The sequence below is a fragment of the Toxorhynchites rutilus genome, chromosome 3 (assembly GCF_029784135.1).
Source record: "Toxorhynchites rutilus septentrionalis strain SRP chromosome 3, ASM2978413v1, whole genome shotgun sequence".
Classification (NCBI taxonomy): Eukaryota; Metazoa; Arthropoda; class Insecta; order Diptera; family Culicidae; genus Toxorhynchites; species Toxorhynchites rutilus.
In genome coordinates this window covers 314,309,221-314,336,071 of record NC_073746.1, presented here as the reverse complement: position 1 = coordinate 314,336,071, position 26,851 = coordinate 314,309,221, and the positions used below count along the sequence as shown (strand labels likewise).

At 39.5% G+C, this 26,851-nt stretch overlaps 2 protein-coding genes and 1 long non-coding RNA gene across 3 annotated transcripts in view; 1 reads left to right on the top strand and 2 right to left on the bottom strand.

Annotated features, from left to right (window-relative positions):
* LOC129776671 (zinc finger protein 595-like) overlaps nucleotides 1-5,183 on the bottom strand; it is a 28,117-nt gene extending 22,934 nt beyond the window's left edge. The window contains exon 1 of the transcript XR_008743142.1: nucleotides 5,056-5,183. The gene's annotated coding sequence lies outside the window, so the exon portion shown is untranslated. The remainder of the gene's footprint in view (nucleotides 1-5,055) is intronic.
* Nucleotides 4,418-8,409, top strand: LOC129776679 (uncharacterized). Its single transcript, XR_008743148.1, has 3 exons — nucleotides 4,418-4,728; nucleotides 8,027-8,137; nucleotides 8,206-8,409. It is a non-coding gene; the product is annotated as an uncharacterized LOC129776679 (long non-coding RNA).
* On the bottom strand, nucleotides 5,469-25,596 carry LOC129776672 (zinc finger protein Xfin-like). The gene is made up of 4 exons (XM_055782456.1): nucleotides 25,041-25,596; nucleotides 24,215-24,940; nucleotides 5,759-6,481; nucleotides 5,469-5,668 (listed from the first exon to the last, which is right to left on the bottom strand). Exons 1-4 carry the CDS (start codon nucleotides 25,552-25,554, stop codon nucleotides 5,469-5,471), a joined length of 2,163 nt encoding a protein of 720 aa, XP_055638431.1. The 5' UTR covers nucleotides 25,555-25,596.
* Between the last annotated feature and the right edge of the window lie 1,255 nt (nucleotides 25,597-26,851).

Here is a 26,851-nt window from a genome sequence, read left to right as displayed (position 1 = left end):
AGTGTATGAACTGGATGAGAATAAAAATTCTACAAAATCATCCCTTCCTTTTTCACAATTCGCGAAAGCAGAACATAGTAGGCATCGTTCAAATAAGCGTCGTAGCAGCTTGTAGAGAGCCGCCGGCAGCTGTTTGTAAAGAATACCGACAGCAATTTCAATATGGCTGAAAGTGTATTTCATATGATTGTGAAAAGGTATATATAGAGGCGTCTTGGGTTGAATGCTGAGAGTTGAATGGATCTGAGAGCTTTTCGATTGCTTATTGTAGATATCTGAAAAAATAGAAGCAATTATGAGAAATTTTCATAGTAGACATCCAGCTGCACTCGTAGCCGAGTGGTTAGCGTCTCACATTATCATGCCGGGTATTCGGGGGATTTTTCGTCAAAGAAATTTCCTTCGTCTTGTACTGTGGTCACGCGTATTCAAGTGCTTGCCCCTCTGAATACATTCAAGGCGTGTTATTTGGCTTAAGAAATCTCAACTAAGTATTAATAAATGACGCTAGTTAATGCAAACGTTGAGACGGCAAAAGTTCCACAGGGAACGTTAACGCCATTTAAGATATCCAGAAAATTACCTAGCTACAGTAAAACACAAGCAGTTATTTTGCCAACAAATGCATTTCTCACCAAAAGATACGATTTGTTTTGTGAACAAATTTGTTTTTTCACGAGCAATGGCCGAACAGCAATTTTGACATTACGGTCCACCTATAGTACAACACCTTGATTTCATCCAGCAATTTTTCGCGTAATGGGCGGAGGTCAGATCCGGTCAAAACACCACATTTTCGTCCAGATTTTTCTTGGATGAAGAAATTTCTGGCAGGTACTTTTTGCTGTAAATCTTCCCATTCACCGCGAGTCCCCAACGGAAGAAGAGTGGTCTTGACACCTCTTTTTCGCTGATGGTTAGCCACAGAAGCACCTTCTCTGGGAAGATTTCGACGGTTTGGTTTCCTCATCAGCTAACATGGAGTTTGAGGATCGAACGTGTTCAGCGCAAGTTCATCAGGATCACATTACGAAGTCTACCATGAGGCGATCCGCAAAATCTCCCACCATATTCTGATCACTGTAATTTGCTGAGGTTGGAGACCTTGGAACGTCAACGGAAAATCAGCAAGCGGTTTGTGTTACAAAGCTTCTGAATGCTGAGGTCGATTGCTCGAGGCTTCTCTCGTTGCTGGATATCCGAGTGCCACCGAGGACATTACGAACTAGAAGGTTGCTTCAGGTTGATATCATCGAACGGCCTTCGGGTATAATGAACCACTCACAGCTATGATTCGTATGTTTCCGACTGTGGAAGATTTTTTTTTTGAATTTGAAGAATCTTCTGCTCAATTTCTCGCACGTACATTAGGAATTTATAAATTAAGTTATTTATGTAGATAATAGTCGGATGAATGAAAGTAAATAATAATAATAAAAACTTGAAATTTCATTCTCCATCACTTTCAGATTTTGTTTCTTGGTCACAGATTACTGTTTTCGCCATAACTTCCACAGTTCAACTGATTCGCGATGACAGTGGTACCCTGTCGACGTCTGGTGATGACTTTCAACTAGGGGTCATAATTCGGGTCCCAAGATAGAGTGTAATCTCTATCAGATAAGAAATCACGAAGCTTGAAGGAAAATTTTAACATCATGGGCCTGATCACGAACATCACTTCACGGTGAAAACGGAGTGAATCGTATACAACCTTACTACGGCTGCCACCGTGTGTGTAGAATCCGGAAGAGTTCATCCGTCGTGACAACTTCGATGAACTCGGTATTATTATGAATACCACGTTACTGTCATGTCACGGAGAAAAACAGGTATTTTTGTCACTTGTGTTTTAGATGGTGAAAGCTAGTCACGCGGAACGGAAGTGTAATTTCATATTTATTTAGCTTTTTTGTCAACATTTGAATCTAGTCTTGTGTTGCTTAGGAAAGAAAAGATAAACAAACAGTTATTTATTCCTTTGGGGGCATTTTTAGACGGAATCCTAACGTATCCAGAGGACGTAAATTTGTTTATTTGGACTCGAACGATTATTATGGTTGGTTATGTATATTATTGATTTGTTGATATTTTGAGTATTAATAGCCGTGAAGTTTTTCCAACATTCTAGAGCAGGTTTTTTGTAATTCAAACATTCGTATGATAGTTATAACGGACGATAGTTGTAAAGAATAAGGCCATTATTTTTTTTCATTTTTACGTAATAAATATTTTCAACGATATTGTTTTGAAGACATGCTTTGAATAAAAGAATTAAAAAAAAAGTGATAATGGATTTAAGAGCCAAATGAACTGCAAAGTTTAATGTTTCTTAAAAACAAAGGACTGAACTGAACTGATAATAAGTTTTTAACAAGGATAAAATGAGTCTATCATTGCAAAGCATTCACAAGATACTGTTTTGAAATTCGTTTTTCCTAATCCGTCTAAAGAAAATCTGTATCACTTTCTGCTTTTAGAAAATTTCTTGAAATCTATCAGATGTTTTATATGAAGATTATGTTTCTGACAGATGATCAGTTAATCAATTTCTGTTTAAATAATTAAATCAAATCTCGTGTCCCGTATACAGCCGTATTGCACGATTATCGCTATCTCACTCTATCTACCGTCACCACCCATCTCACTATCACTCTGCTGAAAAAGTTCATCATCGACATCACGATATGTCAGATGGTGGTAAATTGGTAATTCGCGATGGTGTTGACGTCTGGTGGCGACTTCAAATTAGGGCCATAATTTGTGTCCCAAACTCGTTAGTGTAATCTCTATCAGATTAGAAGACACGAAGCCGGTTTTTGAGTTTTAAAATTTGAATGAAAATTTTCACCTAATGTTATTTAATTACTTGAAACACATATTTCTGACTTTCATTAAACCATATGGCTATACAATTCCAAAATTGTTGCTGATTTTTTTCATCATAATATAAAATTGTCTTCATAAACAATTTTCGTATGAGACTTTTTCACCAACTGCAAACAAAAATGTTTTTAATTAAAAAAGAATTGCTAAATTGATATGGAAAAGCTAATTTTCATTCATAATTTTAATTTTGAAAACGTTCATTCCGACTGAAAATCAGCTATTCGTTGTCGCTCCCCTAAACTAGTAAACGAAGCACAATGCCGCCAACGCGGATCGCTGTTTTGAAGAAAATAAATACTTTTGACGCTTGAGATGTTGGCACCAAAAAACATGGCGGGTGTCATACAGCTGCCCGTATATCAAATTACACGAGAATAGGAAGAATACAGGATTAGACTTTAGAATCCTATATGGGAGTAGCTCAGATTATGCTGATCGTGAGGTGGATAAAGTCGGGTCGGGTGAAGCGTCAAAGATATTAATAAGTTTTCAGGCAAAAAACTGCCTTATTAAAATAGTTTCAAAATAGAAAAAAAATAGTTTCAAAATAGCAGAAATTAGTTTCAAATAGAAATTATGAATGAAACATAACTTCTCCGTATCAAATTAGCGTTCAATGTGAATAGAAAACATGTGGTCAAATAATCTCTTGTAAAATTTTTTTTTATTTTATATTATAATAGGTAAAATACTAATTTCACCCCTGCACAATGTGAAAACATCGAAAACATCGCATAGCCAATAGCGAGATCAAGACGGGTCTATGGTACTAGGTGAGGCCGTTTCGTCACTAAGTTGGTTAGGGGAGCGGTATATGAAAACAGTACGGAAGAAAGCAGAAGGGGATTTTTTTCCTTGAAGTGTGAAAGAGACAGACTGATCACGAGCGAGCTTGGGCACAAGCGTATTGTGTTTTGGTTACAAACAAAACACAGTAGCACTTCACACTTCCAAGATGGCTGAAGAGTGGTTTTAGCAAGTTGGCCCACCTTAGGATATAATTCTACGCGCCTTGAGCGAGATCTCTCACCTAGTGATCCCCGATTTTTGAAATTAATCGTTCATCAGCTAATCGAATAGTTTTCAGCAGTTCGTTATTCGATACGATTAATCGACCCAAATAATCGATTAATCGATTAATCGCAATACTGAGAGAAATAATCCGTCAGACTAATATTTCTCATTTGCTAGAAAGCCATATGGAATCAAAAATATGTTAATTCCACCAGAAAATCAATTATTATCGTTTACGCTCCCCTAAAGTCGTAAAGAATGCTCAATTCGCGTTGACGGCATTGAGCTTCGTTTATGAACTTAAGGGAGCGTCAAAGATAATGATTGATTTTCAGTATAAAACTGCAACGGCCGTACGTTTTTTTCTCTCAACGTTTAGATCGATTAATCGACGTAAATTATTCGTTCGCTTCGATTATTGGTTGTGCAGTATTCGTTCGATTAATAATCGATTTCTGTAGGAAGTATTCGATTAATCGATTAATCGAACGATTATCGGGGATCACTACTCTCACCGAAGTAAACAGCAACAATTGTTTAGGGTCTGCTGCTCTGGTGCTAGGACATATTTTTGCTGAAGCGAGCGCAGGAAAATTGTGTGAATGAAGATGAGAAAAACGTCTATGCGAATTACATCCAATTGATATGTGACCGATGTTCGAGACATGACTACCTGTGGCAAAAGATCTGAGATAGAGCTATTGTGTTGGAATATTGACTCGTAAAGACGGTTGAGCGCGGACATCGCCGGACAGATTCCTCCGGTTCATGCAGCTTTGGTCGATCGATGACCCAGAGAGAACCATGTGAGAAAGTAAACATTAGGTGAGTCCGGAGTTCTTTGCTATTGCATGCAGTGAGTACAAAAGCGCATCAAGTGAGGGCCAGATGATGTAAGCTAAGCATTCCTAATGTCTTCGAAATGGTTTGAGCTGATATTGATGAGGAAGCTGAAAACATCGGGCGGGTTGGTTCTATATATAAGAACGTATCAGAGTATGAACTACAATTTTATGCTTTCTCGTTGGACGTGACACCATTGAAAAAGAGTATGGACCTAGAAACATTAATGCTCTGAGCAGTAAAATGATGCAAGTTGGAAAGTAGTGAAACACAATTTTTAATTGGTGGCCAGAGCTACAACATACTTACAAATCCATTGAGTGTCGTGAAGCAAACAGAATTTTGTTGGACGCTTGGGCTTTCGGACTTCAAGAAGAATTGCTGAAGTCTAGTATTGACGGTGTAGCTGCAACGATCCTATTCCGTGGATATGTGAAATATTCATCTGCCACCAACAACAATCGAGTACCATTTCTTTGAGTTAAATGATATTTTTCTTGTATCATTCCACGTAATTGCTTAATTCGAGAGAATATTCCAGTTTGATTGGCTTTGCATCTGCCTACTAACATCTTCCTGTTACTTTTAAGAAGATCTTGGATCATTTCTGTTCTCGAGAATATTATCACCAATATAGCTAATGTTTAGAATTATTTCCATTACTCTCGGATACTTCTTCCGTCCATTGTTTCTTTGAGAGAATAGTTCTGTTATTCTTCTTGTTATAACCCATCATCTCGCAATCCTTCATCATCGGAATCAAATGGTTCATTTTTTATATCGATGGGCTCTAGTTTTACTTGTTCCTCAATAGGACCTTTGATTTTCCCACGATTGCTTCCAATATTTGTCACGACGAAATCATTTGGATTCGCTTTCACTTTTGAACCCTGACTGTAACTTTCATCAATTATGGTATTACCTAGAACAATAGAAAATTTTCAACATATAACAGAATGCAAACAATAATTGTCAACCCCATTAGCCTACATTCACTCTACCGGATACTTACGTAAACACGGGCAGGATGCTTGATGTTTCCTAAGAGAGCTCCTACACGAAAAAAAATTCTGGCAGGATGCACACTTATATCGTTGCTTGGGTTGATCACTGTGATCGCTTATTTCACAGTTGTATTCAAGTTTTTGGTCTCCATGAACGCTTCGTATATGCTGTTTCAGCGAAGGATTCTTCCGATATCGTAACGGACAATGTGCACAAACGTACTTGAAGTTATGCCTCAGGAAATGTTTGTTGAGCGCTATCATGGTCCAAGCTTTGATGGGATTCGCCTCTGTGCTACACTGCGAACATTTATAGGGAAGCATACTCTTGTGGCTCTCAAGATGTTTATTCAGATCGTTTTCGTTTTTGAGGACCGTATCACAAATGTAGCATTTGTTTGGATAAATTTTCAATACCTTCCTACTCAGCACAATTTTCGGTGGTTCATCAGAGCTATTGAAATCGTTTTCGTGTTTCTCATTGTTCACCTCATCTTTGGGTTGATTCGCGGTTATATCATGATCAATAGGTTCCACTATATCGGTTGGTTCTATTTTCGTGATCGGATTTGGGTTTTGACGATTATCGCTTTCAGTCTGGTGTAAAAGGTGGTTAGCTTCCTCTCTCGAGTTTATAGCATTTTCTTGTGCGACTATATTGCTCATTTCGGCAACTGTATTGCTGATTTCGGGGGCAGTCGTTTCCTGTCGTGGTCCCTCCGCTGTGTTACCTTAAATGATAATGAAATTTGTTTCAGTATTAAAAGATTTTCCAAGCGATAGGTTTCCAATTATTTCGGTTCAATGCGTGTATATCTGTATTCAAATTACGCCAATAGTTTGTCGATAAAACAATTAAATCATGAATTCATCTTAAACTTATTATATTCCACTCATACTTGAGCGAACAGTTGTTTTATTGAATTTTTAGGAATTTGTAGTTCTTCCATTTAAATCTTCATTGACCCTTTAACGGGCTGTGATAATTAGGCATGTAATCAACGCAAACTGAAATACAACATGTTTACATGGAAAAATACACAAAACATTTTTTTTCAATACGTTAAGTATAACATTAAGTTAAGTAAAACATTGAAAAAATGGGTGGCAACATAGTTGCCACAGCCCATCTAGCGTAAAATGTAGGTGGCAATATAGCTGCCACTGACATGTAAACATGTTTTTTTAAAGTTTTGTTTTAGTTTCAAGTTATGATTTCAACAAAAACAACTAATAAAATTCATAATCAGACTCAGCAGGTCCTAAACAGTTTATATGTATTGAAAACCTCAACAAATTGACTGTTTTTGAATGACTTTCGAGAAATTTTCTTTTACTGCTTTGAATTGGGAGTTGTTAACACAAAAATGGTTCCAAAATGAACAGTTTTTGATTTTTTCGCGCTCAAAAAAATCAGACATGTTGCTGAATATCAGAACTAGTAACCACATAAGGCTAGAAGTGATAGTTTATTGTTAAAGAAGAGAAAAAGACGGTTGCGTAATGTCGGGGAAATAACCGGAGAGACGAAGGACTAAACCAAGGCCATTTTATAGTGGCGGTCAAATTGGATTTTTTAAGATAATGGAATACGCAGTATTATATTAACAGCAGAGATAAAGGTGTGTTTCAAATTTCAGATCAATTAATCAGAAGGAACGGTGAAAAATTTCTATTAATGTGGGACAACCCTACGGACATACAAACAGGTCAAGTTGAATGAAACCGTTTAAAAAAGTAGTTGGTTATTTTGTTACTGCGGACGCCATTTTCTGACCATTTTGGATTTTCATTTTCATAAATAACTGTGTTCTACTGGTCCCTTCCGTTTGATACCAATATTGATGAGGGGTTCAACAGAAACAACCGTTCAGAAAAAGTAGAAGGGACTGAGCCTAGGGTCACGGACGGAAGTTTGACGTAGGACTATGATTGTTCAGAACAGTTGTTTTTCAAGTGTTATTCCTTTCGTTGTTCAGAAATCTATTAGCTGAACTCTTTTGAAACTCCAAATAGTAGCCCTGAGTAGCCTTTTGTTATATGTATTCATAATCGTCAAACGGTTTGTAACGAAAAAAAAAATAAAATAAACTTCTGGCAGGAAATGTCAAATGTCTAATAGAAAATGATTAATGAATATGAGTGTGACACATAACATGGTGGAATTGTAGATGAAGTATATGTGGATCGGTAAACAAAAAAAATTGTCCTTGGGCCCTATTATAGAAATCGAGGCGATAAGAATTTTGCTCGTTAGCTCTATTTTACTATTATAGGAATCGAGCAATTCGATAGCAACGAGCGAGTGATAGCTATCGATGCAAGTGTCAGAACTTTTCGAGTTGTTTTTATTTGTTTTACGGTGCTGCCAGAATAGTCTATACAAGGTATGTGTTCAATCCAGCATTACTCATATTAATCATTTTATAATTTACAATGCAGAACTTACTTCCAGCGCATATCTCTCTGGCTGAAAATGAGTGGACAGACGAATCACCAACAGTTTGAACGACTCGTTAAACCAATGAAAGCGAATGTAAACATTGCTCGAAATTTTTGTGGAGGCAGTTCAAATAGAATCCCGGTTAAGGAAAAGTGGGAGGAATTCAGTGAGGAGCTTAATGTACTGAGACCATCAATGTGTCTTGGTTCAGAATGGCAGAAAGTAAGTGTTTCTTCTACGATACATATATCTTCATAAGTAAATTGTATCATATTCTTTGAATTACTATCAACCGAATTTTCTACCTAAAAATTGCTTATTCCTGCTAGCGTACATTAGTACCTGTTACTTTTGTCAGCAGTTTTATTTTTGATTGCTATACTATACCAAACTTTCTATACCATATGCTAAAGCTAAAATGTCTTGCAAAACAATAATGATTTTTTTTAATTACAAACAGGTGAAAGGTAAAGAAAACATTAGCACACAACAAGCGAGAATCTAGGGCCACAGGTGGTGGCCCAATATACCAATATTTGTCACGACGAAATCATTTGGATTCGCTTTCACTTTTGAACCCTGACTGTAACTTTAATCAATTATGGTATTACCTAGAACAATAGAAAATTTTCAACATATAACTGAATGCAAACAATAAGTGTCAACCCCATAAGCCTACATTCACTCTACCGGATACTTACGTAGACACGGGCAGGATGGTGGCCCTTTACAATAAAGCTATTGACGCCACTACAACAAGAAATCGACGCTAAATTACATGCAAAACTTTTTTTTTTTTGCTAAAAAAAAGTGGAATTGATGTGTGACTCCTTACGGAATTTCATAGATTGCAGTTATGAAAATACATGAAAAGATTCATTTTTTTATAATTATATTTTTGACGTAGGACTACGTCTAACCGGAAGATATAGGGGGTGAAATGGAAATCTAGGCACTGAACAAGTAGGAAAAAATGCAAGATTTGGAACGCTTATAACTCGAGCATTTCTCAATAGATCGCAAAGGTTTTTGCATCAATTGATAGGAAATATATCTACGCATCTATCATAACGAATAACATTTCATTTTTCTTGAGATAAATAATTGAATAATTGTGAAATATCAAGCATTGTCAAAATGCACTATGTGCCCATTTTTGATTGGTCCATTTTGTGCTCCTCAAATCGTACCGACCAAAACGGGCAACCAGAGCAGCAGCGAAATAGAATGAAGCACGATTGGAAAGGAAAAAGAAAAAAATGAACGAAACATTGGTCGCAGTCTCACACATGCGTAATTCTCGAGCCAGCCAGTCAGCTTAAAAATCCCCGCTCCGCTGCCGTAACGATCATTCTCATTCAAACCGTACACCACATCGGTTCGCATCACAACACATCAACAAACCAACCCAAGCAACCCAAGATTTTCACCAATTCTTAAATTGCTTCTAGATTGAAAGTACAGTAATTTACACTTATCTCGACATTTAGCTAATTGGACGGACCTGTAATGCGACATATTTAGTTGGACATTTTTGTAAACATAGAGTTCGGGGTCCAAATTATGACCCCACATTGAAAGTCGACACTGTACCACTATCATCACAAATGTTCAATTACAGGTTAAAATTACCTTCAATCCGACACTGAGTGGTGGTAATGCGACGTGCCATTGAATGTAATTTAATGTACAATATGTCACAAGCTGGATGGGAAGAAATTTTCCAACTGTGAAAGCTGTGGCGAGTGGCAAACGCAATAGCTAAACAGGAAGGTTTAACCGAACAAGATAGGAATATCGAGTGATAACAAAAACACAACACCAAAGGTTCTTTTCAGAACCATCAACATGTTCATAAAGAGTAAACAGTAAACTAATCCATTTTTCAGGTAGATAGGTAGGTATTCACGTAGGAGAAGAAAATAAAACGATAAATTTAAAATATATATTTAACAAAAGCTGTCCCCTTTGTATAGTCCTACGTCACTCCGGTTATGTCCCCGACATTACCCACCCGTCTTTTTTGTAAAGAAAATTGTTCCATGATGTCGTTTTTATTACACATCCATGCATTACGCCTATTAAACTTCATTCGTTGAGGGAATATCAGTTTTCTCCAAAACATAACCATATTAATACTTTTGGAAATGTAGATATTTATAAATTCATTTTCAGATGTCTCAAAAAAGATTTGGCAACCTTTCTATAGTGCTTTGTGAAACATTTCAAACTCGTTTCAAAATATTTCAGCACCGCCACTGACATTCGAGCAGAGTAACGAAACGAGCTGTTTTCCTCGATTTCTTTAAATCCAGATTTTACTCGGTGTGATAGTGATAGTATTGAATCCTCGATTCGATTTCTATAATAGGGCCCATTGATTACATTGAATATGAAGTTTATGGGGAAAAAACAAAAAATAAGTTGAAATACTTATGATTTCGTGATATTATGAGGTGAAAATATGAAATTGCTTCATTTTATTCTATTGTGATTTCTTTCCATCGTCTTATTCTTATTAAGGCATCCCCATATGATAATCGCTGTCATCCTTCTAGTATTGATATCATTTTTCGCAGCCCGGAAGACACTCGCTTAATATGTTCATCATCACGTCATATACAGAAGTCATTCGCTAACTGGACTATCTTCAACTGGACTTATCTACAACAGGGCGTACGTTAACTGGGCTGCAAAGCGGTTATGTATCAATAATAGATGTCATCTTCAGTAGTCTTATGTTTATTGTTTTGCAGTCCAGTTACTGAATTATTGCACACAATTTTGTGTTGCATACAACATTCATGGGAACGAAGTTGGAAGAGAGAATGCATAATACATGATTTACCTTCGCATCCGCTCGAAAAACATACCTCTTTTATTTGTTAAATTGCTAACTTGTTTTATTATTTTCACTGTTGATGTCTCAGGCAACGATTCTGCGTAATATGCACTTTAAAAATCTTAATGAACGTTACCTTTTCGTAGAGTGACCCCCCTTTTTAGAAATCAAAGACGTAGTCCTACGTCAAAAGTGTAGTAGATTAGAAATATTGTGGTGCGCGAAAACATCATAGTTATAAAAGCCTCATAGAAGAAAAGCGTAATTTCTATTATTAATATTTTTTTATCGTTTTTCGAAATTTATTCTGAGGTCAATGTAATAGGGGCAGAGATGGACGAGCACTCACCAGCCGATCACTTGAGCCGGTTCGTCAGAACGAGCATACAATCCACGTTTCTTTACAAATGAACTGCGGTTCAAAAAAGAGCCGTTTTTCAAAAGAGTCTAGGCTAACAAAAATGCGCTTCAAAAGAGTATCGGTTGAAAAATGAGCCGCGAGTCTCGGCTCAAAAAAGAACCGCTTTTCGAAAGAGTCTCGGCTCCAAAACAGAGCCACAGTTCAAAAGAGTCTCGGCTCAAAAAAGAGCCGCTTTTAGAAAGAGGCTTCAAAATGAGCCCCGGTTCAAAAGAATCTCGGCTCAAAAAAACGGCCGCGATTCAAAAAAGAGTCTCGACTCAAAAATGAGCCGCTGTTCAAAAAAAAAAAACTGGTCAAATGAGTCAGCTCGGTTCGATGATCGCGCGGCTCTCAGTTGCTCACTGAAATGAACCGTTTTGCCCACCTCTAAATGGGGGCGAATTCTCCATAAAAAGGAAATAATGATTCGGCCCAAGCTCAGGCCGCCAAGATGACGCGATCCAAGTCGACCGCCGACTCGCTGTTGGAAGCGGCGGTCTTTCTCACGCAAACCTGTATTCCACCCATGTCCGGTTAGTTTGAAACATAGGATGCGATTGTTTTGAAATACAATACCGCGCCACAATATTTCTAGCCTACTACACTTTTTTGAGCGATTTTTTCTGTTGCAGTTGTTTTCTGAAGTGGTTTATTCCGGGAACCCTCTATATCATGTGCAGACAGAGAGAACCATGGGCAATCATTTGTATATTGAATTTATATAATTCAAACCAACAAAACTTTTTTTTGAAGCTACTAGGTACCTTCTAGAAATGTGCTTGAACCCGTTTGCGTAAAAGATACACATTTTCATTATATTAAAAAAAAGAACTTGGTTCACTCTGACTGAACGGATCAGTGAAAAATGCTTCAGTATGAGTGATCGCAAAATGTACTATTTCAGAGTGCTGTTTAGACTGTAGCGATGACAATGAATTCGAATTTGACCATTCTTTTGGGGAATGCTGCCTAAGATGATTGAAAATGGGAAGCATGTGCTTTAATATGTAAACTGTAACCGTAACGTTCCAGCCTCACACCCCTTCTCGCTCTAATTTTCATAACAAAATGACACACAGAACTGTTAATTGATTGAAAAATATTTCAAAATTGTTCAGTCAAGTCCTAAAAAGTGCTTCATTGGTTCAGTTAGAGAGTATAGAAAGGCGAATAACTGTCTGTTTTGGGCATGAGACTTGATGGTTTTTGCAATTATCATACGTCACAGTATTGTCAGTAGTAGAACAGAACTGTCGGTGGGGAACTCAATTTAGGGTGCAACAAAGGGAAAATGTCAGTGGGGAACTCGATATGGTGGCTTGTATCAGTTCAATAGGGAGTCAATTTGGACGTCACAGACGTGATTGTCAAAGAGTAGCTAACATTTGTGGGAACAATACTTATGGGAATCGTGATATGCAAACACTTTTAAAAACTAACTACTTTCAACAATTTATTCACTTATCACTAATCACACGGCACCACCGGTGCTCCACAAGAACTGCACAGCGAAAAAGAGGGCGAGCCATGCGCTCGCGGCCCTCTTATGACTGCATACTGCTGACGCTGCACGCTCCACGTTGTCGACCGTAGGTTGGCGGACCCGAGTGGCGTGATGTACCAAACGGTTCCGTAACGGCTTCCCCCTTAGCTGAAAGACGTCCTCGGCTTTCGTCTACTGCTGAAGTATCAGCGGTACCAGTTTGGTTGGATTTACCTTCAATCCCGTGGTAGGTATGAACGGCTGTATCTCCATGTTTGTGTTGACATATTCCTCGTCATCCAATTTCAGTGTACAGTTTGAGTATTGGATTAGGAACGACCCCTGTAGAGTGCGTTGGGTGACTGAACAGTTTGACGAAAGTGTTACATTGATTGCATTGACGACTATATTGCCATCATTGATTTTCCGAATAGTTTTGTTTCCGTAGGTGCGTTCTATGGGACACTCTGCTGTATTTCCGGAGACCAATTGTTGCATACAACCCGTCAAAGGTTCTAGATCCGTTGAGGAACATATAAACATGGCGTTGGCTTTGGAACAAGCGCTTTTTAACATGAATGATTTCTGTCCTTTCAAATAAAACTGTGTTTGTAGGTGGACTCTGTGGTGATCTACAATGACTGGTTCAATGAAGTTGAGGGTGTACTGTACATTTTTGATCCTGGGTATCTTCAGTATGTACATGAAAATTTCGTTGTTTAATACTGCGTAGGCATTGGCAGTACTAAGTATGCTATCGACCGAGTTAAGCCCGAAACCGTCATTAATGAGGGAATGATGAATGGTTTCCAATTCGTCGAGGTGAATGATGCGGCTGCTTGGGATACTCCGTCTCGCTAGTGTGATCGCCTCTTCGATTATGTCTAAGTGGTATAATAGCTCATCAATTTTGAATATTAATTCTAATACATCAAAGCCCTCTAAGGAATGTATTACATTTTCCTCATTTTCCAGTATGACGTTAATTGCTTTTGTAATGTTGCTCATTCGTGAATCGAAAGCACTATTGATTCTTATTTGCTTGTTATTCTCGCTAATTAATGAATTTAATGACGAATTTATAATCTTAAGGTCGTCTGCATCAGGGCTTCCCGATACGTATTTCCAGGCCTTTCCGAGAGATTCCCATCGTTTTCTCCTACGTAGTGGTTTTATTCGGTTGTAACTCAAGTTTATTTTGTCTAATTTTGCTTTAACTATTGACTTAAAAGGCGTTTGATTCGACAATCTCTCCATAGAAACGGCGTTAAAGCTTTCTACAATTGTTCCAATTGAGGTCAAGTTTATGGGGTGCACAATTCGCAGAGAACTAGTGCTTATTTTAGCGGGTCCTAACGGAACTATAATGATCGGACTCTGATCCAGGGTATGAATTCTCAAGTCTGAAGTGGCCATCCCTACCAGCGTAAGGAGCCACAGTATTCTGCAAGAAAATATAAAGTGTTGTTTTAGTTAGCTCTTTTCATATCTAATTTGTGAATTTTGATAGCCTTTTCATCTGTTACAGTTTTGCTGGTTTGACTTTGGATTTTAATTGGCCTAAATCTATTGGTGTAAGGGGTCGGCTTTCCTTTCCCTTTAACTAAAGCTTCACTGATGGTGAGGTTTTCATATTCTTTATTGTTTTGACTTTCATTTTTCTGATTGTGTGTCCTCGCTTCTAACGCAATATTTTCCCTGGCAGTTAGTATTATTTTTGCTTTCTGTGTATTTATATCCTCCGGGTTCAATGAATGAGAATTTCCAAAAATTATATCCCTAGGTCTTAATTTCGTAGTTGAATGTTTGGTATCGTTATATAGGGCAGTTACTATGGAGAGCCCTTCGTATAAGGTTAGTTCTTCAAGTTTTCTCCTGTTTGACATGTACATTTCTAAAAGCGTGTTGTGGTATCTCTCGACAATGCCATTGCTGTTACTAGTACTGGCAAAGTGTATATCAATATTTTGATTTTGGAGAAAGGTTTTGAATTTTGAGCTTCTGAAAGATGTGGCTTGATCACATGTTATAGTTTTTGGTAGGCCGAAAATTTTAAAGTATTTTGTAATTACTTCGATCAGCTCATCCGCCGTTTCATTCTGGATTTTGAAAATTTGGGCAAATTTGGAAAATGCGTCAACAAGGGTAAGGAATTTTTCACCCTCCTTGACGTACACGTCAATGAAAATGTTCTCTAATGGTTTGTCGTATGCTCTTCGAGTTATTGGAATTTTGAAGGGACGTCGTTCGTATTTCGCGAACTTGCAGTCCTCACAATTTTTTGCGAATGATTTGATCTTCGTAATCATATCGGGGAAGAAAACTGACTGACGAATCTCCTCGTATGTGAGCTTCCAACTTCTGTGGTTAAAATTATGGCTCTTACGAATAAATTCCTCTTGATCAGTTTTAGAAATAAGATCAGGGAGTTTTAGATTGCAAAATTGTACTTTCATGCCTTTGAATTGATCTTTCATTATTTTAGAACACAATTGTGCAATCTCTAGGGGAGCGAATATACCATTGGATATGGTCGGGGAAAGATAACTTTTAAGAATGTTTCGGATTTCATCTTCGGAATATTCTCCACGGTTGAAAGTATGCCTGCTGTAACCTGAAAATATAGAATAAAATATGTGAGCCGATTTTCTAGGATCGTTTGACACATTAATTATCAGCTGATTCCTAAACTTGTTAATTATTTCTGGTCCATATATCGGGTCATTTTCATAAAGCTCGTTTTGCAAAACGGTTTGAATATTTAGTTCAGATTCGTCAGCTCGTGGTATCCGGGATAAACCATCGGCCACTACATTTTGTTTTCCTTTTTTGTAAACCAACTGGAAATCGAATTGCTCCAGGTATAGCCGTTGGCGAGTCACTCGTCCTGTAGCATCTGTTAACTTGATTTCCTTAGTAAGAGGCTCATGATCTGTGTATATGGTAAACTGCCTACCATACAGATATGGCCGGAACTTTTTAGCTGCAAAATAGATAGCTAACAGTTCCTTGGCGGTGGCAGAATATTTCTCTTCCGCCTTTGTCAATGTTCTTGATAGATAGGCAATGGGTTTTTCACCTCCATTCACTATCTGTGTGAGGACCGCCCCGATCGCAAAGTTTGACGCGTCCGTAGTCAAAACGAACGGCTCGTCAAAATTGGGGTAGTGCAATAAGAGATCCGAACTCATTATATTTTTCAATTCAGTAAAGGCTTTTTCATATTCCGGAGTAATTTCTATGGATTTGGTTTTTCCACGAAGCACACTTGTCATCGGCTTTGCGATTTTAGCAAAGTCGGGAATGAATCTTCTATAGTATGAAATTGTTCCAAGGAAGGATTTTAGTTCCTTCGGGGTTTTCGGAAGAGGCCAGTTTTTCACTGCTTCAACCTTCTTGGGATTAGGTTTAACCCCTTCCGTAGTAACCACGTGACCGAGGAATTCAACTTCTTTACGAAGGAATTCCGACTTGTCACACTGAACTCTAAGGTTTGCTTCCTTTAGAGTTTTTAAAACCTTTTGAATGTCTTTCATGTGCTCTTCCAAAGAGCTGGAAAAAATTATGATGTCGTCCATATAGACGAAACATCTAATACCTAAATGTTTCCGTAATACCGAATCCATCAGGCGTTGGAATGTTGCGGGCGCATTCTTCAATCCGAACGGCATCCGCACAAATTCGTATTTCCCATGATCGACGTTAAACGCCGTTTTTGGGATGTCAGCTGGGTCTACCTCTATTTGGTGGAACCCGCTGGCCAGGTCGAGCACAGAGAAATACTGCGCATTTCCTAGACGATCCAAAATTTCGCTGATTTCCGGTATTGGATACCGATCAGACGGTGTGATTTTATTTAATTTTCTGTAATCTACCACTATGCGGTACTTTTTCGCACCTGAGTTGTCGACCTTCTTAGGTACGACCCAAATAGGAGAAGTCCAGGCAGATGAAGACTCTCTAATAATGCCTGTATCCAACATCTTTTGGATTTGTTCACTCACTATTTCTCTTAGATGGTACGGATATTTATATGTCTTTTGGTGTATTGGCTTGTTATCGGTGGTCTCTATTCTATGCTTTACTTGATGTGTAAAGGCAAGTTTTTGACCTTCCTGGAAGAAGATGCTTTTGAATGGCTGTAAGGTCTTTGCAAGAAGTTTGACCTCCTCTTTATTTAGATGATCCGCAGGGAAATTCAAATTCTCTTTTGGATTATCGGTTTTTATAAGAAAGTCTTTATTTTCGAATGGTTTCGACAATATAGGCTTCGGTAGGCCTTTTGAATGTACATGAACCATCGCACTATTATTCTTTGCCAAGTAAAGTCCCGGTTGGACTGAAACATTTGCAGTAATGTTAAGCTCATCTTCGATTAGAAACGTTCCATCTTGTAAAGTTGGAATTTTCATGAAAGTTTCGAAATTTTCGTGAAAATTCATGGAAGAAGGGAAATACCGGTAAAATTGGTACGTAGATTTCCCAATAATCAACTCGTGTTTATCTGTATTGATCACGGCTTTCAAGGCTGCTAAGTTTTCGTACCCTATGAGCCCGTCAAAAAATTTATGAAATTTAAACACATGAAATGGTAGTGCTCTGTTGACATCTTTCGGAAAAAGATTCGCGTGCACCACTTTATCCAAAATAAATTTTCCATTTTTGTTCGTGACGATGGCTGGCTGATCAGTCACTTTTGCGTTTGCCACATGTTCTGGATTCATATACGATTTGTTCGCACCTGTGTCTATCAAGAATTTTAAGATTCCCTTGTTAGATCGGTAGCGAATGTAAGGAATGAAATTGTTCAAGTTATTGTCTGGTCTTCCTCTCCTCTGTGAAAATTTACTTCGCGTGTATTTTGCACTTCGCACTCGGTCGCGTTATTGTCATCATCGTCATCATCATCATCACTATCCACGTCAACCTCGTTGGTGTTATGTTCCACGCGCGGTTTAAATTGCTGAATCGGTCGTTTGAATGCAGTTTTTGCGTTCGTTTCTTTGGCATATGCTCTGTAAGAGCTGTTGCTGTTGTTGTTATTATTATAGCCACCAGAACCACTGCTACTAGGGTTACTGTGCTGTTTGAAAATTTGTTTTGCGGGTTTCGTTCTACTTTCCGCGTTTTGATTAGTGCATACAGCCTGGTATGCCTCTTCTAAAGATTTTGGTTTCGATTGCCTGATAATGGAGGCCAGGGGCTCTCCGATGTTGTCCAAATATCGTGTGATTGTTATCACATCAACTACCTCTCGAGCCGATAACGGGTTCGAGGATAGATTGGCTTTTAGCCTAGTGTTAATTTCTTTGATTTCATTAAAGAATCTCAAATGATTCTTATCTCCTTTCTTCAAATGGAACATCGCCGACAAATTAGTGGCGAAGTCCTTCTGGTCCCCATATTGTTCGATGAGAACCGATTTGATACCGTGAATGGTATCGGGATCACCATTTGCGCATAATATCACGCGAGCGTCCCCTTTGATTTTATTTTTTATTGCCCGCAAATGGTTCCCGGAATAAATCGCCACAGAAAACGACTGCAACAGAAACCACCGCTTATAAAATGTGTAGTAGGCTATAAATATTGTGGCGCGGTATTGTATTTCAAAACAAGAATTAACCGGGCAAACGTATCGCCCCAGGCAAACGTAACGCCCCGGGCAGACGTATACCGTCCGACGCTCGCTAGAGCTCGGTCGGACATTGCTAAAGGATCGTATCCTATGTTTCAAACTAACCGGGCAATCAGTGGATCCCAGGTTTGCGTGCGAGACACCGCCGCTTCCGACGGCGGGTCGGCGGTGGACTCGGATTGCGTCATCTTGGCGGCATGGGCCGCCTCGATTCCTTATCCTCGCCAAATGGGGACTTCGTCCCCATTACATTGTCCTCAGAATAAATTTCGAAAAACGAGAACAAGAGAATAAATTTATAATAGAAATGTGAGGCACATGATGTTTTTCCCGCGCCAAATATTTCTAGCCTACTACACTTTTTCTAAGCGGTTGTTTCTGTTGCAGTTGTTTACTGTGGCGATTTATTCCGGTCACCCCCGCAAATATATCGAGCTAAGCGAGTCGGGTTGCCCGTTCTCGCCTTTTATTTTAAACATTTCGTAAAGCTCGTTGACTTCCTTGAGCCAACTTGCCAATTCCTTTTTATTTCCGGAAAATTCCGACATATTTTTAATAGGGTCGGGGATGGCATATTTGTTGCCCTCCCTGGCCACTACCAATGCTCGGAGCTGTTCAAGCTCTGTTTTGAGTGCTTCAAGTTCACTGGCTCTTGTTTCCGGCATGATTGATAATAGAGTTTTAGATGTTGAAAAGTAATTCACTTACGGTTGTGTTTGCAGCATCCGGGCTGGTTACTCGTGCGGCGGGATCTTCCACTATTTTAACACCTCACGATCCCACTTCTGACACCACTTATGGGAATCGTGATATGCAAACACTTTTAAAAACTAACTACTTTCAACAATTTATTCACTTATCACTAATCACACGGCACCACCGGTGCTCCACAAGAACTGCACAGCGAAAAAGAGGGCGAGCCATGCGCTCGCGGCCCTCTTATGACTGCATACTGCTGACGCTGCACGCTCCACGTTGTCGACCGTAGGTTGGCGGACCCGAGTGGCGTGATGTACCAAACGGTTCCGTAACGAATATTGCACAGAAAAATTCAATGCTTCGAAAATTCAATTCATGAAAATGTCACATGTCTGACTTAACACCGACCAATTACTCCATGTAAACAATTTTCAACAAAAACAACATAAATTGTTGAAAAAAACATTTCGTTCGAGAACTCGCGAGCTGATCGGACAAGTTTGAGAATCGATCCGATAACGGTGTTTTTTTTTCACGCAGATCTATATTGTGCTTTTTTTCATCAGTGCTTGCGAGTGAAGCGAGCTCAATAAAAAGTGGTGCACGATCGAGACGCTGAGGATCCAGTTCAGATCAACACACATTCATCACACGCTACACAGCAGCGGCAAGTAGAAGTTTATTTTTCTATTGTTCCATTTATCACTCCTTCAACCTCCTGTGTACGATTTACACCATTGTCCAACATTGTATTTACCAAATCGGCAAGCGTTGGCATTAGGGGTGTACATTTTTCTTACATTACCGTTGAACTTTTGTTGAAACTTTTTTTCATTTTTGAATTTTATACAATAAAAAATTTAAATAAATATAATTTATATATACCTTGAATACAAATATAATAATTTATTTACTTATTTATTTTTTTCTATTTTTTTATTATTATTCTACACTGTTCACATCGAACAGGTGACTTATTTAATATTATGGCTGAGGGCGGGGAGGATCCCCCATCTACGTCATTGAATGTTTCTGATGCTGACCCACCTCCTGAAGAGCAGGAGGATGAACCAGACGTTGAGGAGGAAAATTCTGTGTATGAAGTAGAAAGTTCTGAAGATGAGGAAATTGATGAAAAACATGATTTTCGTCTAAAGGAATACCCGGAGGGATTCAAAGGTCCATTCATTGTATACTTTAGACGAAAATCAAAACCTCTTGATGTTATTCGCATCTCAAAAGAACTAACGCAGAATTTTTCCAAAGTTACTGAAATTACTCGGATGGGGCCAGACAAATTACGAGTTGTCGTCTCTTGCAGGACCCAAGCGAATGCAATAACGCGCTGTGATCTCTTTGCGATTGAGTATCGCGTATACGTACCCTGTTGCAACGTTGAAATAGACGGTGTAATAAACGAAGAGGGTTTGACTCGAAAAGAGATACTCGATGGTGTCGGTCGCTTCATGAACTCCTCACTTAAAAGTGTGAAGATTCTTGAATGCGATCGACTGAAGTCTGTGTCACTTAAAAATGACAAACGAGTTCTCAATCGGACAAACTCTTTTCGTGTGATATTTGAGGGTTCCGCTCTTCCAAACTACGTTGCAATAGGTGCTCTTCGTTTACCTGTTCGGTTGTTTGTACCCCGGGTAATGAAATGCAACAAATGTATGCAACTCGGTCACACGGCCGCCTATTGTTGCAATAAACAACGTTGCGCAGATTGTGGAGAGAGTCATGATGAGACTTCTTGCGCAAAAGAGCGCAAGTGTCTTCATTGCGATGCGGCCCCCCATGATCTTTCTCAATGCCCGGTGTACATAAAGGGTGTGTCACATCAAATTGCATCACGGAAAAATCGCTGTAGAATTCGCCCAGTAGACCGATCCATTTGAAAATTTTAGACAGTAAAATAAAAACTATTAAACAACTTTTGGCATTTTCTTTTCATTCATACTTCGAGCCCAAGCCCGTATGCTCGCACCTTCCTCTTTACCCCGTCCATAAGGTTCTGTACAACGTCAGGTTGTAGTTTTTTTTTGAACAGAAATCCATTTTCTCTTGAAGTCCGCCTCCGATTTGACAACTTTTGGGTTCTTCCGGAGGGCCTGCTTCATAATCGCCCAATATTTCTCTATTGGGCGAAGCTCCGGCGCGTTGGGCGGGTTCATTCCCTTTGGCACGAAGGTGACCCCGTTGGCTTCGTACCACTCCAACACGTCCTTTGAATAGTGGCACGAAGCGAGATCCGGCCAGAAGATGGTCGGGCCCTCGTGCTGCTTCAATAGTGGTAGTAAGCGCTTCTGTAGGCACTCCTTAAGGTAAACCTGCCCGTTTACCGTGCCGGTCATCACGAAGGGGGCTCTCCGCTTTCCGCAAGAGCAGATCGCTTGCCACACCATGTACTTTTTGGCAAACTTGGATAGTATCTGCTTGCGAATCTCCTCCGGAACACTGAATTTGTCCTCTGCGGAGAAGAACAACAGACCCGGCAGCTGCAAAGTCCGCTTTGACGTAGGTTTCGTCGTTCATTACCAGGCAATGCGGCTTCGTCAGCATTTCGGTGTACAGCTTCCGGGCTCGCGTCTTCCCCACCATGTTTTGCCTTTCGTCGCGGTTAGGAGCCTTCTGAACCTTGTATGTACGCAGGCCCTCCCGCTGCTTGGTCCGCTGGACGAATGAACTTGACAAATTCAGCTTATTGGCGACATCCCGGACCGAACTTCTCGGATCACGTCTAAACTACTTAACTACGCGCTTGTGATCTTTTTCACTGACGGAGCATCCATTTTTGCCGTTCTTCACCTTCCGGTCGATGGTTAGGTTCTCGAAGTATCGTTTTAGTACTCTTCTGACCGTGGATTGGACGATTTCCAGCATCTTACCGATGTCCCGATGTGACAACTCCGGATTCTCGAAATGAGTGCACAGGATTAATTCACGACGCTCTTTTTCGTTCGACGACATTTTTCCAAATTTACGAAAAATTGACAGTGAAGCATGGCCAACGTGATCTATACACTCTTATCTGATTATAAGCGAAAGCTGGAGTGGAGTGGAGATGAGTTCGGTCGTTGGTTACACACGATTATCCCTAAGGTCTCGACGAGTGCTTGGTTCAAGGGCTTGAATGTAGGTCGTGATTTCATTCGCGTGATATCTCGGCTTATGTCCAATCACTACAACCTAAACGCGCATCTCTATCGCATTGGGCTCGCAGCAAACAATCTTTGTGATTGTGGCGATAGCTACCACGACATCGAGCATGTTGTCTGGTCGTGTATCCGGTTCCATGCTGCTCGCTCTCAGCTCTCTAGAGCACTGAGAGCACAAGGCAGACAATCGGAGATCCCCGTCCGGGATATCTTAGGTAGCCGTGATCCTGATCTTCTGCTTCATCTATACCTGTTCCTCAGAAACGCCGATGTCAACGTTTAATGATGTTTCCTTCGTTGTGTCCCCGTTTCATATCCCTCCTATCCGATCGATAAACTTTTACTTAGTCGCGGCAATACATACACACACTCTTTACAGATACACGGGCCAAAAGTTGTGCAGTCCACTGATCATTCAACAAGAGCCAAAGGTTGTACCGCTCATGACAACTCTACACGAACTGATGATTGCGCCGGCTAGTGACCATTCTATCCTGGATTCCTCGAGTCGAGAAAGACGCACCACGCTAGATATGAGGTACAGACTAGGGGGCGTTGCTGATTAATGGTCAGCTGCATCCCAATAGGAAGTATCGCGTGTCGGGCACACGTACAAAGCATTGGAGACTGCAACATCTCAATTACGAAAACACTTGTAATACTAACCTCGAGCCAACCGCGAATAATCGGTTACATATTACTAACATAGATAATAAGAAAATTTGTCAAAGTATTGAACTCCCGGCCCCGTGAGGCTAACGCCATATGAGCCTTGATAAAAATATATATATTTTGGAAAAAAAAACAACATGACGACAACAACGATGACATTGGTGACCAAGGTTGATGTAATAAGGTGGTACGATCGAATTGAACTATCCGTCGGTGTCTCAACAACTACGTCTTTCAGTAAGAGCCCCCGCATACTACAGACTTTCTGTCAACCAACAGTTTGGTCGGGTCGGCCTTCTGGTGCAGAAACCGACTCAACTGAATCGGCGTAATGTGCGCACATGCCTACCTCTCCGTGCTGATTAAGAAACCGACCAAACTATCGGCCGATAAATCAGTCTGCAGTCTGCGGGGGCTCTAATGGTGCCAAATCAGAAAACAAGGCACGTTCTAATGAGTTGTAAATAACGAATGCAGCGTTCGTTCAACTGATAATGTAAGAGAGAAAATATTGCAATCGAGACTCCCTCCGTTTTCAATTTATTGACTATAAATAAGCTATTCGCGATTCCGCAGCATTTATGATTCATGAGTTATCGAGCTAGTGATCAGCCGGCAGCGAGACTTTCCACAAACTGCCTTTCTCCAGACTGAGAGTTTAGTTTTGTTTTCCTAACCGACCTTTTTCAAGGCTAAAGGCGAGTGAACTGGAAATTTTAGTGTCTCTATAATTTAATACATGATCATCGTTATTCAAGTCACAGTCTCGCTCCAGCTGGAAGATAGCAATAATCTTTCTCAATGCTGTCACACACAGCGGTTTTGCTCGATACAAAGAAAAAATGGAAAAATGGAAAAGCTTCTAAATCCGACTACCGGGAGCTTTGCTATCACCAAAATGTGGTGCCTCATTTCTGAATGATAGCTTTGATAGTTTTATGGGAAATGCCTCCACCAAAAGATCAATTGATGAATTGATTGTGTGCTCATGAACAGTAATGAAACAACGCTCATGAATAGAAATGAAAATTCTAGTGTGATTGGGCGTTGCTATCATTTTGAGCACAATTAAAACAGCAAAATATAGCAAGCCTCACGTCGTCAGTTAAGTTTATTTCAATATACTTACGTATACACAAAATAGATGATTTATGCCGGTTCAGATTACGCTGCGACGGAAAGCTTTTCTGGCAAGGTTCGCACTTGAATCGTTGCATCGAGAGATTCTTGTGACCGGTCATATGTTGCCGATATAAAAAATATTTGTTCCTAGCAAACCTCAGTCCGCAAATTTCGCAGATGTATTCGAATTTTTGGTCTCCATGGACGCTTCGAATGTGGAGTGATAACGACAGACTTTTCCTGTATCGTAACGGGCAGTGTGGACAAACATTTCTGAAGCTGTGCTTTTGGAAATGTTTGTTGAGGGCTACCGTGGTGGAAACTACGACAGAATTCGTTTCTGTGCTACATTCCGAGCATCTGTAGGGTAACATAGTCTTGTGGGTCTTGAGATGACCATAGAAATCCTTTTCGCTTTCGAGAACAGTGCCACAAATGTAGCATTTTGTTGGCATAATTTTCTTCACCCAAGTACTTTGCTTCATTTTTGCTGGTACTGTAGACCTACTTAATTCGTTATTCTCATTGCCTTCCTCATCAGTATTTTCCTCCATATCTTCTGATCCTGTGTGCGTTCCTTCCGTATTACCATTTTTGTCGTTTTTAATCTGTTCCAGAAACGGATCAGCCACTTCTCTTGGGTTCACAGTATTGTTTTGATGCTCTTTTCCAGAGACTGCATTACTCATTTCATGAGTGGTCATTTTCGATTTTAATACTTTTGTTTCCTTATCTAAAACAATCATTATGAAGTTAGTTCTAAAAACCAAATACTCAAAATCCTCAACTGTGAGTGAATGATTAGCTACACTAAACAGCTTCGTAATACTTACCTACAGATGCCAGTTGCTGCTTCCTATGCAATGCCTGATGCCTCAGGAGCCGAAAGCGTGCAGTGTAACACTTCTGACAAAATTCACATTTGAATCGTTGCGCAATTACATTCTGGTGACCGTTTACATGATTCCAGTATGCAATAACATTTGTGAAAATTTTCCCGCACGTTTCACATTGGTGTTTAGATTCCTGATCGCTATGGGAGCCCTTCAAGTGAAATTCTAACCGGCCTTTCGTCCGGTGTCTTAACGGACAGTGAGGACAGACGTATTTGAAACCATGCGTTTCGAGGTGTTTGTTAAGAAGCGTCATGTTAGTGTAAACAATCGGATTTGATTCTGTGCTACACTGTGAACATTTGAAAGGTAGCATTTGCTTGTGGCTCCCGAGATGAACCTTGAGATGGCATGGGCTCACGTGGGTAGTGTCGCAAATGAAGCATCGGTTTAGAATAGTTTTCACTTCACTCGACAGCGGCTTCGGTTTAGGCAATGGTTGGGATTTATCCATTTTCTCCACATTGTCACCTAAAATGAATTTGAAAATTTATAAATCATATCCGTGTAAAATTTATCGCATACATTTTTTGAGTATTGTTTGTTCATAATATGTTGATTTTTTTTTCCAGTTCATAAATTCTATCGCAACATCTACAAAAAAATCATCGATTCTCTCCCGACCCTTTCCGATTTTTCTTTCAATGTCATTTTTTCATATCACTAGTTCTAGCTTTTCTTTAGGGTCGTATATTAAATTGGGAATCGTTTCTTCAAGAAAGAATCCCTAAATTATAATACACCTTCCACTTGAAAACTGGACTGATCGAAGCTGCGTGGCACTCAAAGCTGTGGAAACTTAATGGACTACATAAAATAATAGAAAACAGTGTCAAAAAATAAACTCCACCCTATAAATTTCCTGTGGTTTCAACTAATGACTACTAATAAGTGTACTAATAATAATGGAAGTTAAATTTTTCGATTTTACAACGTTTAACAAAATTGACGTTTGGAAAAATTGCATAGAAAATAGATTCTACATATAGTTCTACATGAAAATCTATATGTAAATATAGAAGTTGTCTACATACCGCGTGGACATCTTTAGGGGGATATGGAGTACGAAAATCGGCATGCTTGTCCATGACGAAGGAGAAGAGGAATAGATAACAGTTCGGCTGGAAAGTTCATAAAGTTGACGTCTAGATGACGCCTCTTGCAAAAATCAACTTAACTACCACAAAGCACCTTCTTTCAATGGATAAGTGTAAAAATTTGACAGCAATCGGTCGATTGGTTCGTGAGTTACATTAGCATTGAGAGTGAAGCAAGTTTTGTTATTTAACAATAAAAATGGAAAAATCACAAATCAATGAAAACGATGGCAAAATTGCATGAATTGGGCTTGCATGAATTGGTCCAAGGACTAGTTAACATTCGCCCAGTAAAAAAGCAGACCAGTTAAACCAGGACCAGTTAACGAACGATTATTATACCATATCCCTTGAGACGACTTCATACTTTTGGACAGGGCTCTGCATAGTCATAGTCAACTAAGGAGAGTCAGCTGATCCTATATCCGTATTCACTTAGAAATGACTATTGTTATCTTCACGCAGTTTCTTCGCCAAAACGACTAAACAGTCAGTCGACCGATTAGTCGCTATCTCCCTCTACCTACTCGACTATATCATTTCATTCTTCCCAGTCAAAATGTCCTCATTGCATTTTGAAGTGACTTCCCTCAAAACGAATTCGTTCCTCTCTTGCTCTCTCCCATGTACGTGTGCATGCATCGATGTTTGAGT

Excerpts from the sequence above, each read along its gene's own strand:
- LOC129776672 (XM_055782456.1), bottom strand. The coding sequence starts at position 25,554 with ATGGATAAATCCCAACCATTGCCTAAACCGAAGCCGCTGTCGAGTGAA. Across the intron at positions 24,941-25,040 it reads GCAGCAACTGGCATCTGTAG|ATAAGGAAACAAAAGTATTA; the intron begins GTAAGTATTACG and ends TGATTGTTTTAG. Across the intron at positions 5,669-5,758 it reads AGCATCCTGCCCGTGTTTAC|GTAATACCATAATTGATGAA; the intron begins GTAAGTATCCGG and ends CTATTGTTCTAG.